Source organism: Eptesicus fuscus, chromosome 14 (genome assembly GCF_027574615.1).
Source record: "Eptesicus fuscus isolate TK198812 chromosome 14, DD_ASM_mEF_20220401, whole genome shotgun sequence".
In the NCBI taxonomy this organism is placed as follows: Eukaryota; Metazoa; Chordata; class Mammalia; order Chiroptera; family Vespertilionidae; genus Eptesicus; species Eptesicus fuscus.
In genome coordinates, this window is record NC_072486.1 from 23,533,211 (window position 1) to 23,551,213 (window position 18,003).

The window sequence follows — 18,003 nt, forward strand, 5'->3', positions numbered from 1 at the left end:
ATTTTGTAAAACAAAGTACATCAACCAACTGCATATATAATAAGAAAGGAAATGAAATGCTTTCTATTTTTAAAGCTGGTAAGAAAATATAAAAATATTATACTGGTGTTTTTATATAATTTGTTAAATAGATATCACTTTTATGATATTGAGTGAATGGAAATAAATAGCATAGGCTACTTGTAGGAAATACTAAAAGTAAATAAAAAATACTAAGTGATACCTACATGCTGGGTTTTTGTTATTTTTTGGTATATACTTTGATAAAATGAACATTTGACAAATCCATAACCTAAATATAATACATATTAACAAACATTTTGATATTATAAAAAACAAAATAATTATTTCATGTTAAGGTTGTTGTTTTAGGACAGAAAGCTGATCTGTTTTTGCTGCTTTTAATTTATACTGAAGAGTTTATATTTTGTCAAAGTTTCCACCATTAATTCAAAAAACATAAACATATAATTTTTAGTATGCACTTAGAATTGTCGTATCCATAGCCAGAAATAAAAGACCATTATCAGTAGGATCTCACATTCACCCTACATATAAATATCTTTCTAATCTGAGGAAACAAGGAATTCTTTAAGAAAGGCCTTATTTTCATTGTAATTTGAATTTAGTGTGTGGAATAGTCCAAACACTTGGAAATACTACAGTTGGTGAATGCACAACTGTACATTTTCATATACAAATGGAAGTGAAAGGAAATGCATCATACCTAATTATGAAGGCAGGCTAATTAAATTCCACTCCGAGGGCACATGAGTAATAGTATCACCCACACTTGCAGCACCTAACCCAGAACTCCACTAGAAAAACAGTGTTTGGAAAACTGAAGAGGTGAGCAGAAAGCTCTGTCACTTGACCTTGGCTCTCATTTGCAAAAAGGTAGTATTTCAAAATAGAAGATGGGGTTGGAAAAGTAAATACAGCTGTGTTTTCTCCACCCAGTGAGAAGGAAGGGGCTATTCGGAATGCAGGAGGCTGAGTCCCTGGCTGCACACACAGAGCAGAGTCCTAGTATTTCACATAGCTAACTCAGAAAAATTGTTTTATTGTGGTAAAATACAACACAAAATGTAGCATCTTAATCATTTTTAGTGTAGAATTCAGTGGCACTGAATACATGTGCAGTGTTGTGTAATTATCACCACTATTTATCTCTAGAACTTTTTCATCATCCCAAACAGAAACTCTCTACCATTTGAACAACTCTCCATCTATCACACTATCTTTTTACCTCTGTTCATTACACTTTTTACCAATTTGCCTGTTTTAGGTACCTCATATAAATGGAATCATAGATGTTTGTCCTTTAGTATCTGGCTTACTTCACTTAGTAGGTTTTCAGGGATCATATATGATATATCACGTATCAGAATTTCGTTCCATTTTAAGGCTGAATAATATTATATGTTATATTTTGTTTATCCATACATTTACTGATAGACATTTGGGTTGTTTCTACCTTTTGGCTATTGTAGGATAATATTTTTAAACTAGAGTAAAATGAGCTAAGTGAAAAACCTGAAAATAACTCTAAAAGGATTGTTAGGGTTCAATGAATATAGGAATATAGAATATTTAAGTATATGGAAGAAAGTTAGCAATAGCCTAAAGTGAGGGAAATAAACTATGGTTATTTGAATTATAAATTTGTTTAGGTATAATAAATTTTTATACACTTTTTTTATACACACTTTGGCTTTAAAAATCATAATTAAAGTAGGCCTTGCTAACTTAATATTTTATGAATTAAAATCCAAGTATAATTGATGGCATTTCAATCCTGCTTAAAACAGTTCTATAATCTCTAAGAGCGTCTACCCATACTGGAACTCTGTGCTGTAATTCTTTCGTGTTCATATAAGGGTACAAGATGCCATTACCTGCTCTTGTGCAAAGCCTACTCAGCAAAAGAGAGAGTGAATAACACTAAGAAATGTTTAAAAATGAAAGGCCACAATCATGTCCAAAAAATCAGGAGGGACATTTAAAACTCACATAGCTTAATAAATTTAATTTAAAAAATTTAAATGCCTCAACAGAGTGACAAACTTTATGTAAGGGACTTTGGAATTTCTAAAAAAATAAAAGACAGTATGATTGAAAAAATGCTTTTAGATCAACAATAGAAAAGTTGACTAATGTATAATCAATTTTTAAGTCATCCTTTTTCAGGAGAAAGGTAATTATCAGAATATATACTGTAACACATCAATTGAAAATTAATCTGTAAGGCTTGCTAGAAAGAGCACCAGATCCAAATCCTAATGTCTCCTGCCTCTATCACAATCTTGTGGCCTTAAGTAGTCATTTAACCTTTCTGTGTTCCATTAACTCCTCTGCAATAAGAGACCACTGGGCCCGATGATTCAGCTCTGAAGTGCCAGGATTCCAAGTAGACTGAGACCCCAAACCTCCTGCATTAGTAAACATTCTTAAGGAAACAACACTGAAATCAATATAAATGATAACTCTAAAAGAAAGTATCAACTGATGGGTATACATCTTGAGAAAAAACTCCGAAGGACAGTCCCAAGGTTATGAAAAGGATTGAGATCAATGAGGAATACCTAACTTCACACTGCTCTTGATTATTATAAGAAACATGCAGACAGGTGCCAACTTTCCAACAAGTTATGGCCTAAAAATCACCGTTATAATTAAGATCCCAGAATGTATTTTTTTCAGACCAGAGACCACAATAGTGATGAAGTCCTATACACTGAGTGGCCAGATTATTATGATCTCTGAACGCATAATCTGGCCACTCTGTGTGTGTGTGTGTGTGTGTGTGTGTTTGTATATGTGTGTGTGTATATATATTAGAGGCCCAGTGCATGAATTCATGAATTCGTGCATGGGTGGGGTCCGGCCAGCCTGGCCAGGGGGAGGGGACATGGGCGGTTGGCCAGCCTGCCTGCTGGTCAAACTCCTGGTCAAGGGGACAATTTGCATATTAGCCTTTTATTATATAGGATATACACTGAGTGGCCAGATTATTATGCGTTCAGAGGTCATAATAATCTGGCCACTCATTGTATATCTGCATATATAGTTGTAGGAAAATTATTTTAATTAGTGTTACAATCAGAATAATAATAAATTAAACAATTAAAATATCTGGAATGTCAGTACTTGAAAAAAGCAAATTTAGTTGTAGGAGCTGAACTTGGGTAGAGAATACCAAAGGTACTGCGTACTTTGAAGATTGCTGGCCCAGTTGTGTAGTGGCTTACTAGTATTTTCATTAGAAATCTCTAGGAAATTTGGAGAGTTGTATTTAATATCACAAACAGTAGGTGGCAAAGTGGAATTTTCCTGAGCTGTTTATGTGTATGGGAGATATACTGGAGGTGGGCATGACTGGCTATCAGAGAAAGTGTGAGCATAACCCATATCCTAACTGACAGGTTATGGATGTGCCAGGAGAGAGCCCCATGTAGTTCCTTTTTTGGCCCCCAGGCAACTTCGCCATGAGTCACCTGGGTTTTCATGATGGCCATACCAGGGAACAGAGAGGCTCACAAAAGGTGGGAGAAGTAGCCTCATGGAAGTCTGTAGGACCCAGCCAGCCATCTGCATGGTGGTCCTTGGTCACCTGAATGCTAGTTTTCAAAGGTCTGCTGTTTCAACACAGGTTCTAGGTAGTGGATTTTCAGATCCTAGTCCAGTACAGATGTTCCTTTAGTCTTCTGGAAACAATTGCTATGGCTTCCATTGCCAAAGTGGCCTCAAAATGAGCACCTGTAATTTCTAAAAGTGTTCTTACATGTGCAGAATCCACACTCAGAGTCCAACAGAGCTAGTTTTCCCTTGCATGCCTTTTTTGCAGGTAAGCTGATATTAGGAATTCTCTGAAGAAACCGAATCATTCATGGGCCACTCATGAGGGTGGAAATAAGGGTTTAGATTATAAGCCCTGCTATACACTAAGTAAATTGTAAGAGTTACTACGGATACTAATTTCATCAACTTCATTTTGCATCTGTCTTACAGCTGTGATAGTGCACCTATTTCTACTACCACACCTGCAGTTCACATTTAATGATCACTTACTTGCCAGCCACTGTTCTAAGCTCTTTACCTATGTTATCTCATTTAATTTTTCCTTTCTGATGTAGGCACTATTTCCCTCTCCATTTAACAGATGGGAAATATTGAAACATAGAGGACTGTGTCTAACTCTGGAATTGGACTCTTGGTCACTATTCTGTGCTGCCTCCCAAATCCAGCACAATCTGAGGAACTTCACTTCATACCTTTTAAATGCAATGCAATTGTTTCCAAAGTCCAAAATGTATATTCTTCAGAAAGGGTTGTAGAATACTTTCCTAATGATCATGCTTTCCCTCTCAAAACAAAACAAATAAAAACACATAGAATGTGGAAAATACCAATTTTGGGGGGGGAGGGTAGAAATAACATTGAGTGTATTGCCATTTTTATATTCAGCTGGAAATGCTAATTCTACGTGGATCTCAGAAACCCCGAAATTACCCACTGTTTAGACTATTTTAATCCCTAAAAGCATTGCTGTGACCCTGAATATTTTTAAAATAACATTTTTTACTTTAACCAGATATATTTTAGTTAAATTTTAGAACTTAAAGTAAGTACATACTGTCCTTTGTTCAATGACGGCGACTGTTTCTGAGACAAGCCCTCTGTGGCCAATTGTCCAGGGACAGGCCTGACTGCATGAAACTGTCCACATTCTCTAGTCCACGGCACTTGGTAAGCAGTGGCGAGAAAGTGCCAGGTGGCTGGGACCTGGTCTGCAATCTGTTCTCAGGAAACAGAAAAGGTAGCTTTAACAGGCTCAAACACATGATCTGGGCCCATTTAACATGATTATTTTTGAACCAACTATGCTAAGAGATTATATCACAGGCAAGAAAAGTGGATGAGAACATTTCCGGGACTCAATATAGTTGCAAACTCCTGGGTGGACCCTTAAATATGAAAAAAAAAAGGGAAGTACATCATCACTATTTATACCCAAAGTAGCACAAATCAAAGTTGTGCTTTCATGCTCAAAGTGTACAGTTGTTTGAAAAAGGCCCAGGACTGTATTTTACTTCCTATTTATTTAATTGCTTTGAACTAATAACTAAACAAAAACTGATTAAAGTGATGTAGTTAAAAATTTTTTTTCATAAATGCTTGAAAAGATAAAATATCTGGATCATCAACTAGAAAAAGTAAAGAAATTACAAGTTTAAAAACAACTTAAAAATTCTGAGTACATAACGACTGAGAGGAACACAAAAATATTTTCCCTTGCCCAAAATTTTACCCAGTTGATGCTATTCCTTCACTTTTGTTTTTTACAACCCACTCTATGTAAAGTATATGCTTTTTCATAGCATGGTTTGTATTGTCCCTTAGTATGGTTTCCGTAAGTTTAGGAAAAAAATCAATTTTTGCAAGCACATAAAACTAGGAACTATCACATCAATAAAATAAAAAATACAGTAGGTCCTTGGGTTACATCGGAGATCCATTCCTACAGTGCGATGTAATGTGATTTTCGCTGTAAGTCGGAACCCACCTACATAAGCACCTACATCACTCACATAGAACACATACACAGCAGTAATGAAGTGAAACAGTAAAAAACATTTAAAAGATATAAATAAATATAAAGTACATAGGTACATACATCGAAATGACGGAACTTTTTTTTTTTAATAAATAAATGGGAGATGGCGACGTAACCACGAAACAACGTACATCCAGTCTGACGTAACCCAAGGACTGCCTGTAAACCACATGATCATTTAAATAGGCTGGGGGGTGGGGTGGCGGGGCGGAATTCAATACCCTTTCATGATAAAAATACTTAGCAAATTAGGCATTGAAGTGAACTTCCTCAGCCTGATAAAGGACATCTACAGAAAAACCGAACTAACATACTTAATAGTGGCAGACTAGATGCCTTCCATTTAAGATTAAGAACAAGATAAGGATGCCCACTCTTTCCACTTCTATTTAGGCTCTAGCCAGAACAATTAGGCAATCAATCTATCAATATAAATAAAAAGATAAATGGATAGTTTCACTTCTTCCTTTCCAATCTGGATGCTATCTCTGTGAATAGCTGACATGATTTTGTATACAGAAAATTCTAAGAAATCCACTAAAGTACTATTAGAACTAATAAGTTCAGCAAGGTTGCAGGATACAAGATCAATATACAAAAGCCACTTGTATTTCTATACACTTGCAATAAACAATCCAAAAGTGAAATAAAAAAACAATTCCATTTATAACATAAAAAATTATTTAGGAATAAATTTAACACAAAAAGTATAAAACGTATGCTTTGAAAATCTAAGTAAATGGAAAAAACTCCAATGTTCACAAGTCAGAAGACAAGAGAATTAAGATGGCAGTACTGTTATCTATAAAATCAATGTAATACATATCAGAACCTCCAACTATGTGATCTTGGAAAAGTTACCTTATGTTTCTACACCTAGGTTACAATCCTCATATGCCTCAGTTTCCTTATCTGTAATATGGCAATAAGTGGACCTACTTAGAAAGATGCTGTGATGAATGAATTAGAACACTGGTCAAGCTCCTTACTACAGTTTCCGGAACGCAGTGAGTACTCAGTAAATGTTAGTCATTATTTCCTTGCTGACTATAATGAAATTTGAAAATGTCAATTTAGTCTACCACATTCAGTATTATCCTAAATTTCTGCATGAGGAACATACTTTATTCTAAGAAATCCAAGTAATATAAAATCTAATAACTCAAATAACAGGCAGACTAATATCACTGTAAGAATTCGGCATACAGAGTTTTTCGAAGAACAAGAGAAGTTATTTTATTTCCTTGAAAATGGAAAAAGTAGTTTAAATAAAGCTGGCAGTAAAACATGGCAGAATTGCCAGAGTCTATATAGCTTTTTAAAAAACCTTTCCTTCAGAAATACTGATAATTGATCTAGTAATCCTAAAAGTAGACCTGACTCTCTAATTCTTTTCCATTAAGTTGGATGAATAAATAATAAAAGAGCCAATTACAATTTTTATAACGATTTTCTGGTTCCAAACCTAAGTGGTATGGATAAAGGCAGCATTCCAGTCAGGATTCCACACATTTCTCCCTCTCCCTTCAGCAGTGCTCAGAGAAACAACTTCTTCTGATCAGCACTTCAGTAACAGTGAGCTTTAGTCAACATATTTTGAGACCACCAGAGTGTCAAATTTGATCCTATGATCCTTGGTGGAAGTACTACATTTGTTACTGAGCATAATTTTAACCAAACTGTGAACATTTTAGACACCAAACCAACTGTTGATGTAGGAAATAGGAGACTTCCTGCAGTGAAACCACGCATATGTGTAAGTTCAGCTCAATTACCAAATTTAATGGAATGCATTGAAAATTACTAAACTTCGATCTCCTTTTGAGAACATTAATTGTATATAATTTTACTAGAGGCCCAGTGCACAAAATTCGTGCACGGGAGGGGGGGGTGACCCTCAGCCCAGCCTGCACCCTCTCCAATCTGGGACCCCTCAAGGGATGTCTGACTGCCCAGTGGGTTGGGCCTAAACAGGCAGTCTGACATCCCTCTCACAATCCAGGACTGCTGGCTCCCAACCACTCGCCTGCCTGCCTGCCTGATCACCCCCTAATCATTCTCCTGCCAACCTGATCAACGCCTAATTGCTCCCCTGCCATCCCAGTTGCCCCCACCTGTCCTCCCCTGCTGGCCTGGTCACCCCCAACTGCCCTCCCCTATAGGCCCGGTCACCCCTAACTGCTCTCCCCTGCAGTCCCAGTCACCCCCAACTGCCCTCCCTAGCAGGCCTGGTTCCTCACAACTTCCCTCCCCTGCTGGCCAGATCACCTACAACTGCCCTCCTCTGCTGGCCATCTTGTGGCAGCCATATTGTGTCCACATGGGGGCGGCCATCTTGTGTGTTGGAGTGATGGTTAATTTGCATATTACCCTTTTATTAGGAGGACTGGGGGTAGGGGGTCCCTCAGCCCAACCTGCCCCCTCTCACATACTGGGAACCCTCAGGGGATGTCCTACTGATGGCTTAGGCCCGCTCCCCATGTGGGAGGCAGCTGACCAGGGGAAGGCACCAGCCCCATCACCCCACTGCTGCAGCCACTGCCAGTCACCACAGCCACCAAGGTGTTCTCATCAACACGGACTCCAGTCCCTTCACCAAGAAAAAATGACAACTTTCTTTAGGCATTTTCAACATGTGTCTTTCATAGGATATGCATTTCTTTCTTTCTTTTTTCTTTTTATCCTCACCTGAGGATATGTTTCCATTGACTTTTAGAGAATGTGGAAGAGAAAGGGGAAGACAGAGAGAAACATCCAAGTGAGAAGAACACTTTGATTGGTTGCCTCTTGCATGAGCCCTGATCTGGGCCCCGGCCAGGGAGGAGCCTGCAACCTAGGTACATACCCTTGATCAGAATCGAACCCAGACCCTGCTGTCAGCAGGCTGAGGCATTATCCACTGAGTCAAACTGGCTAGGGCAGGATATGACATTTCTTAGCCCTCCAGCACCAGACCTTCGTTTTTTTCTCCAGAAGTGTGGTAGAAAAAACCTAGATCACCTTTTTGGATTCTTATTACCCAAGTTACTAAGAATATTACCAGTGGCATAGAGGAAGCTTAGCCAATGTGCAGTCAGAAAAGGTGTTTCCTCTATAGTTCACACCAATCGCGGGCTGGGCCCTGCCCAGGCCTAAATCCTCTGGCCGAAGCTTTAGGCCTGGGCAGGGGCCCTCCAGCTCCCTCTGATCCCCAGCTCCGCCCCTGCCCAGGCCTTCCCAGGCCAAAAGCCTCTAGGGCAGGAGCAGAGCCCCAGCAACCTGCCATTGATCGCAGGGGGTCCGCTTCTGCCCCTGGCCAGAAGCCTCTGGATTTTGCCTGGAGCAGGAGCGGGCCCCCAGCTCCCTGCGATTGATCTCAGGGGGTCTGCTCCTGCACCAGGCCGAAAGCCTTGAGCAGGAGTGGAGCCCCATCTCCCTGCAATAGATTGCAAGGGGTCCGCTTTCAGCCTTGTGCAGGAGCGGAGCCACAGCTCCCTGTGATCGATCGCAGGGGGTCCGCTTTCGGCCATGTGCAGGAGCAGAGCCCCAGCTCCGTGTGATCGATCGCTGGGGGTCCGCTCCTGCTCCCTGTGATCGATCGCAGGGGGTCTGCTTTCGGCCATGTGCAGGAGCGGAGCCCCAGCTCCCTGCAATTGATCGCAGGGGGTCTGCTCCTGCACCAGGCCTTACCTCACAGTGACCTGGGTGCCAGGATGTTCCTGGGACACAGGCACTGGGCGCCTATGTATGCAAATTAACCACCATCTTTTTTTGGGTTAATTTGCATAGTCACTCTGATTGGCTATGGGCGTAGTGAAGGTACGGTCAATTTACATGTTTGTCTATTATTAGGTAAGATTTTGAGATGGCAAACTGAAACAAACATTGACCCTGAGGTGTATTTTGATACATTTAGTAACGTAACAGATTCTGTTAAATTCAGTTAAAGTTTCAGTGGGAAAATAAATGGCTCAGAGACTAGTCAAGTTGAAAGAGGCTTTAAATATTTAGTCAATGATGTTAATGTTAAAAATTATCATTTAAAGAGTGATTTTCCAGATACTATACCATTGGCTCAAAAAAGTTTCCATTGCTATCTGAAACTTTCAAGAATTCCTTTCTTCATTTCATAACTAGTTTAAAAATTCCTCATTGGCTTGATTCATATTGGCTCAAATAAATAAAAAGATGGTTCTCAACTGAAAACATTTAAAGAATTTTGTAACTACATGTAAAGAAACCAAGTAGCTTTAAGAAATTTGGCCAAATGAGTATAAATAATGACCTTCATTTCTGCATCCTAATTATAAAACTGGCTAAGGAGTATAATACAGAGGGAAAATAATGAATGAAGAATCATAAGGTCAACTACATTCATCTATTCAAAAAGCCTTTGAGTGCCTAGAGTGTGTCTGGCATGGTGGGGAATAACCAGTCATAGTGCTGCTTTGGTGAGGATTATGGTACAGAGGGGAGATTGGACAAAACACAAGGAAACCACCTGTGGGAAGTGTTACAAGGAAGGAACAGCAGGCAATGAGGAAAAAAAATGTGATGGGTGACAGGCATGAAGGGGAAAAAGATAAGGAATTTTGACTGCACATATGATCAAATATATTTTTAAGTGAAAAACCTTTAAAGTAAATGTATATGACGTAATTATAATATTTAAATGTTAAAATACTTTAAATCTGGGAATAAATTATTGAAAATTGTTTCAATAATCTAACTCTGAAAACATACCAAGTTTTAAAATCCTATTCACTGTTATAACAGTATCTGGTATAGTTACCAAAGCATAACCAAAGATTATCAAAATTTCACCATGATTTTGAAAAGCCAATTAAAAAAGAAAACTACTCTTTGGATGAGTTTTTCTTTTTTCTTTTTTTTTTTTTTTAATAATAAAATAGACAAATAAGTAGTGACCAGAGAGACAGGAGGGAAATTGGCATGTCTAGTGTCTTTTTTTTTTTTTGGCCAGGCACCCATTCTGAACACTTTATTTTTAATTTTATTGAATTTATTGGGGTGACATTGGTTTGCAAAACCATATAGGTTTCAAGTACACAACTCAATAAAACATCCTCTGCTTACTGTATCATATGCCCATCACCCAAGCAAAGTCTCTTTCCATTCAGATTTCCCCTTTGCCCACCTCCACCTAACCCCACCTACCTTCCCTCAGGTTATCACCATATCGTTTGTGTCTATGCCTTATGCATATGTGTGGGTTGGGATGGTTTTTTTGTTTGTTTTCTGCTAATCCCTTCACCTTCTTTCATCCAGTCCCCTCAACCTTTCCCTCTGACAGCTGTCAGTCTGGTCCATATATCCATGCCTCTGTTTCTATTTTATTCCTTAGTTTATTTTCTTCAGTAAACTCCACATATAAGTGAAATCATATGGTACTTGTCTTTCTCTGACTGGCTTATTTCACTTACTACCATAATAATCTCCAGGTCCATGCATGCTGTGGCAAAAGGTAAGATTTCCTTCATTTTTATGGTCGTGTAGTAATCCATTGTGTAAATGTATCCCAGCTTTTTTATCCACTTGTCTGCTGATGAGCACTTGGGCTATTGTAAATAGCACTGCTATGAACATAGGGATGCATATATTCTTTTGAATTAGGGTTTCTGGATTCTTAGGATATATTCCCAGAGGTGGGATTGCTGGGTGTAAAGGCAGTCCCATGGGAAAATAATATGTCCTAATAACCAGCTTTGACCACGAACTCTTACTTCAATAATGGGAGATTTCTGGGACAGAAAAGAGGCTAAAAATATTTTCCTTTCTTTTGCCAAGATAAAATTGATACTATGAGATATTATAGAATATTATGCCATACATACACTGATTGGCCAGATTATTATGATCTCTGAACAAATAATCTGGCCACTCAGTGTATATCCTATATAATAAAAGGCTAATTTGCAAATTGTCCCCTCGACCAGGAGTTCGACCAGCAGGCAGGCTGGCCAACCACCCATGTCCCTTCCCCCTGGCCACACTGGCCAGACCCCACCCATGCACGAATTCATGCACCGGGCCTCTAATCTATATCTATATATCTATATATCTATATCTATATACTGAGTGGCCAGATTATTATGCATTCAGAGATCATAATAATCTGGCCACTCAGTGTATATGCCTAACATGTCATTCAAATCTGCACAGCCACCCTACAGAAAAGTAGAAGCATTATCCCTAATTTACAGACAAGGAGAGTGAGACACAGAGGCATTAAGTAACTGGTCCAAGGTCACAGTTAGTACACCACAGAGCATCACTCAAGTCTTACTACTAAGATGCTATGGGATTCAACACAAGTCACTTAATATCTCTGATTTCTATTTGGTTGTCTTATCTCTAAAATGAAGGGACTGGATTAGAGGATCAGTCCTGTTAAATAGAAATAAAAGAGAGCTACAAATGTAATTAAAATTTTTTCACTAGACAGAGTAGAAACAAAAAGGAAACAGCTGGAATTAATTTTAACAATATATTTTGTTTAACCAAATATATATGAAATGTGATTTTTACAAAAAATATAAATATTAATGAAACATTTAGGTCCCTATTGCACGTTTTACACTTATTGCTCATTTTCATTCAGGCTACCCATATTTCAAGTGCTCAGCAGCCTGGCTACCATATTGGACAGTGAACCTTTAGAAGTCTATCTCCAATAATTATGTAAACTGTTTCAGGAATACTCGTTGTTAAAGGTAAGGCACACCAGCAGAGACTAGACATAGTGAAAGGCGCTGTCCACACACTGCAAAGTTCCCCAGCTACAGAAGCCTGAAAGTCCATCTTTGATGGCATTCCTTTGTAGAAAGCAGAAATCAACCATGTTTCTCAATAATTGAAAATATAAATCACCCTGGCTGGGCAGCTCAGTTGGTTAGAGTGTAGTCCTAATATGCCAAAGTTGCGGGTTTGATTCCTGGTCAGGGCACATGCAAGCAGCAGTCAATGAATGCATAAATAAGTGGAACAACAGAAATCAGTGTCTTTCTCTCTCCCTCATCCCTTCAAAACAAACAAATAAGAAGTATATATATATATATATATATATACATACATATATATATATATATACAGACACATACATACACACACACACACACACACACACACACACATATATTAGAAAGAGAAAAATTTGACCAATTAAGCTCTTGGTGCAAACTGAAAATCGTTTTAGAAGCATATTGGCTATAAATAGTAAATTAAAGGGTCCTTAACACTTGATGTGAGTTTGAGTTCATCCTATTGGTTGAGCCACTTGCATTTTACATGACCTTGGGGAGTAGGGATCAGAAACCTGTGGAGGGTAGATTCCTAAAAAAAGGTTTACCTACTTACTATTCAGCCTTGCAATCTTATAGCCTGAACTAAAATGGAAAAGAGATTTTTAAAAATCCAGTTAATCACATGCTGGGTGAAGTCACACCAACAGAAAGGCTGTTATTGTGACATGAACATCAATTAATGACAGCTCAGTGACAGAGTGATGCTGGGGAGGAATTAACACCAGCAGTCACTACTGGATACTCCACCTGGGCTCCTCTTAGAAGAGGTGTTAACAAAACACATTAGAAGTTATTGACAGAAGCATAGTTAGGCAAGGCACTTTAAAACAATCAGGCCCTAAGTGATAGATGAAATTCAAATCTCTAGCTGCACCTTGAGAGGAGAAAGAGTAAGACTGTGGCATGGAAGGGTTTGGGGGAAAAATTATTGAATTGCCAGTATTGAGCTTGTGGCCTGTTCTATGTTCAAGTAAAGTCACATGAGTAAACTGTGGCAGTGGGATTGTAACGTAGGTCAGTCTGGCTCCAAAGCTAGGACTTTCTCCCTAGATGGAAAGGATTTTATTGCCGAATCTCCAGGTGGTCAGGAATCGCCCAGTGCAGAAAATACAGCAACCCTCTTATTAGGTCTTTTCTCATAGGCTCTATGGGTCTCCAGCCTACGAGTTACATAGTCATGAATAGGTTTAAACTCAATTCAAATTTACAGCACAAAACATATTAAATAATATTACAACCCACAACTATAGGCAGTTTACTTGATGTCCTTTCATTTGTTTCCTGTGTGTGATAACAAGAACAGTATTCTTCATTGCCAACCCATGCAGAGACTGGTTAAAAGAAACAGAAATGTATAAAAAGCTCTAGACACAATCAGAAGTTCTGAGCATCTTCATTTTTTTAAAAAAAGGTTTGCCATTCCTCTCAGAAGAATCTGCTAGTCTTTAGCAATCATTTTAGTTCTAGAAACACCAAATGAGCAATTGATTGGGCCAAGAACAAGGTTCACCTTGGCAGTGAATCTCAAGCAGAGACGAGCATGGGTCCTGACAGGGACCTGCATGCCAAAGCAATTGACCTTTTATAGACTTTGCAGCCCAGTGCTCAATTTTATTTTATTTATTTATTTTTAGAGAGAGTGGAAGAGAGGGAAACATCGACAGACAAATTATAGGAAGATCTCCTAAGCCTGAATGAGGGGCCAGAAAAATGGAAGAATGCTTTCAGAAGGCACCAGCACATTACAGTTCTACAGCCACACGTTAAATAAGGGTAACTTTATTGCACAAAACTGTTAAATTTGATTTCAAAATGCCATGTGCATTGCCTATATGCTATGCCTTGAGAAACAAAAGAGAAAGAATGAAGGTAATGTTTACTGAGCAAATAAGTGTTGTTCAGATATGTAATTGCATTTAATAATCAGTGCCTAAAAGTATGACTATGTTCATTCATTTAACAGGTATTTCCTGAGCACTTACACTATTCCTGGGCATTTTCTTAAGCACTTGGAAGGACATATAATAAAATTGGGTGAAATATATTGTATAGCAGTAGATGGTGATAGGCACTATGAAGAAAAGAAGCAGACAGGAGAGATGGAGAGTTATAATTTTAAATAAAGTTAGTCAGGAGAGGCTTTCCTGAGAAGATGATCATCTGTAGGAGATGAGGGAAGGGTGTTCCCGGCCAGGACAACCAATGCAAAGGCTCTGAGGCAGGAAGCAGTGAGGGTGGAATAGTGAACAGAAATGGGAGTACGACAGACAAGGCTACTGGGAGAACAGACTGTGTAGGGCCTTGAGGTTTGACTTGAACTTGAAAGTGATCTGCCTTGTGTTTGAAAAATTATTACTGTGTCCTTTGCATAGTTGAGAAGAGACTACTGTGGACGAAATGGGGGCTGTATGGAAGCTGTCCTCACATGGGGGGTAGACAGGCCCCAGACATATACTTTTTTTAGTAAAAGGTTTATCTTTGCCCTAAGCAAGCCCTGTCCATTGTTTCTATGCACCAGTTTAACACACCTTTGGAATGCTTCTTTTCAGACCCCTCAAGCAAAACCACCCTCCAGAGAGCACATACTGTGGTTAACTATCCTGTAATACAAACCCTGCCTTGGTTTCTTCCACCTTCACATAATCTTCCTTACAGCTCCCTCCCTGATTCCAATTGCATTAAGGAAGCTGCAGACTGCTATTCTAGGGGGCATTTTTCTCAGTGTACCCTTTGTTTGGCTCAAATACATTTTTATAAAATTTCTCTACAGGTTTGGACACTGTTACATTGACACTGCTGAGCAGCAACAATGGAAGAAGGAAGTGAGGAAGTGACTACAGGAATCCAGGGACGAGAAATTGTTGCTTAGACCCCGTGACAGTAAAAGAGGCAAGAAGTGATGGATTCTGGATGTATCTGAAGGTATAGACTTTGCTGATCAATTGGATTTAGGTATGAGAGACAAGAGGAGCCAGCATAACTCCAAAGACTCAGCATGAGCAACTGGATATATTGTCAATATTTGCATTTTACAAGAAAGATAACTAGATATTATTCCAAAGCGTATAGTCTTCCCACAATGCTTCATTGAGGAAAAAGGCAACTGAAATTATGTGCATATAGCATCTACCACACGATTACAGACTTTTCATTTTACAAATGAAGGTTTAATAATTGGTAATATCACCCTGACTTATGGGATTTATTGTTCAACAATAAATTATTGACACACATGGTATAGGCTGGAAAGAGGATAGGAAATTTATAGATGACAGAATCATATCAGGTTATCTAGGGATACTTGGGTAGAGCTCCACATTCTTGAGGCTGATGGCATGATAAATTATCCATAGAATCTCCTTGGAAACCAATGTTTGACAGAAGGAGATGGAGAACAGACTTTCCTACGATTAGATAGGCAAACACTGTTTTGCTCTGGCTTCTTCGTTTCAAATAGAAACTTGAAAAAGTAATTACATAGACACATTTAAGAGCTATGTTTTGGACAGTCAGCATATATGTATACCTTTGCAATTAGTTTTTCATACTGTAAAGGTTAACAGGCTCCAAGAAATGTATTTAATTCCTTCAAGCTTTCTCTTTATATTGTTTCATATGCCCCTGCAATGTAAGTTGATATTGTTGAGAGAAGATGTAATTCTTTTCCACTATTCTTATTGGAAACATTACATTGGATTTATAGACTCAATCTTCTTTCTGGTTATCTTTGTCTATATGCATGAACATGCCATGAGATGGTAATTCCCAACAGTTAGTTCTCTTACACCTGCCCCCTCCCTGGACATCCCATTTCAATAAAATGTACATCTCTCTTTCTTCCCAGTCACCTTGACCCAGCTCCTTCCTGTCCGTCACCTCTATACCAGGACAGTTCCAATATCAAGAATACTGACTCCGCAGGATGCCTCGTGCATAAGAACACTCTTTCTCACTCCCAACGCTAACAGTCCAGGAATGGCTCTGGTCTTCTTTTTGGCATCATCTCTCCTCAAGTCTGTCCCCACTTCACTTGACTGGCATGCTGGGGCCGGCTTCATTTTAAAGCCTGGCTCCGGTCATATCACGCTTTCAAAACCCTGAACTGGCTTCATGTTGGCAGCTGAATGCAGCACACACTCTTCCACCTGCGTGTCAGGGCCCTCCACAGTGTGGCTCCAAGCTGCCTTTCCAGTCTTATCTCCTGGCACTTCCTTTTCAAGGTCACTCCAACTCCAGCAAAACCAGTCACTCTTCCCAGAACCTGCCTCAGTTTCAGCAGCTCAGGCCTTGACTCACAGAAACATTCCCTCTTGCCTATCAAAAGTTGACCTACCCTTCTGGTCCTCTCTCCAATGGGGCACATAAGAAGCTCCAGCTGTTGCCCCTGATGCTGTTATCCCCAGCCAGTGTGCACAGCACTTAATGCAGCCTGCAGACCTCAGCCCCTTTCTTATCTTCAGCACGCGTTCCAAGCTCCTAGAAGGTGACAAGTGTGCTTTGCTCATCTCGCAGTCGCCCATGGCGGAGGGATGGTGCCTTACACAAAGTCAAGTTCAGGGATTATCAGTGCCCCGGAGTGCTAAAGAGTGGCGATGTCTTAAACCAGGCTGTTTTTAAACTTGACCATTAAAAGCCATGAGCATTTCCCTTTCACTTCATAACAGGATATTAGTGGAGACAAACGGATATAACCGTATCTTCCCGGCTTCTTCAGTGTTCTTCCTACTCTTCTGTATATAAATAGAGTTTGCATTATGGTGATTCCAAGTCCCCTGTAAAACGGTGTCACGGGGCCATATCGGGAAGGGAGGATCAGTGCTAATCTGTTCCTTACTCACTATTGAGTAAGGGGAACATGAGACGATATGTTTGGATCAGAGACAGAAAGGAAATGGAGTTTTCAAGGGAGAAGAAAAAAATTACAAAAGAAAAACCTGTTTCACAGAATGCAGTCTGTGGAAAATCTTTCAGCTGAATGTCAAGATTAAGAAAAATCAATAAAACCTTTGAAACCAGAAGTCTGTGAAAGGCTTTTTTAGGCTTGATGGCAAAACACAAAGCTACGGCTTCAAAAAAGTACAATCCTCCAGTAACCGCGAAAGCAGTTCTTCAATATTCAGGAGACTCCATGGCCCCCAAACATGCTCAGCACAAATTGCTTATTACAGAGATAGGGCCAGTCCAGATTCAAAGGGCCAGCGTTTTCAAAGGGACTTTTACCCAGGCTGTAATTAGTTGTTCTGGCAAAAACTGCACACACGTCTAATTGCACAAACAATTGGCTAATTGTATCTTCAAAATAAAGGGTAAAGGGTTAATTGTATCCACATCTGGCCACAAAGAAAGAGACTGTCCTTTGAAAATATGACACTCCACTTAGATGAAAATTTGCATTAAACAACCATCCCTATTACTACTAATAATTATAATAATACCACATGCTTACAAATTAATAAATACCTTTCATCGTGATCCTAAAAACACTTCACAAACATTAATTAATCTCACAATACTCCTACGCGGTATGAAAGGCAATTATCCCAACGGTGTCCATGAGGAAATACAGGCAAGTTAGTAACCGTG

At 39.2% G+C, this 18,003-nt stretch overlaps 1 protein-coding gene and 1 long non-coding RNA gene across 12 annotated transcripts in view; one reads left to right on the forward strand and one right to left on the reverse strand.

The window, feature by feature from the left end:
• Window positions 1-18,003, reverse strand: part of UMAD1 (UBAP1-MVB12-associated (UMA) domain containing 1) — a 247,124-nt gene that overhangs the window by 83,340 nt on the left and 145,781 nt on the right. The window contains exon 2 of one of the 11 annotated variants that reach the window (XM_054726487.1): window positions 4,637-4,797. The exons of the other annotated variants lie outside the window; for them this stretch is intronic. Coding sequence (XP_054582462.1) covers window positions 4,637-4,729 — 93 coding nt within the window. The 5' untranslated portion in view covers window positions 4,730-4,797. The remainder of the gene's footprint in view (window positions 1-4,636; window positions 4,798-18,003) is intronic. 11 annotated transcript variants of the gene reach the window in all.
• LOC114234211 (uncharacterized) lies at window positions 10,992-15,867 on the forward strand. Its single transcript, XR_008558144.1, has 4 exons — window positions 10,992-11,081; window positions 12,219-12,330; window positions 14,055-14,193; window positions 15,191-15,867. It is a non-coding gene; the product is annotated as an uncharacterized LOC114234211 (long non-coding RNA).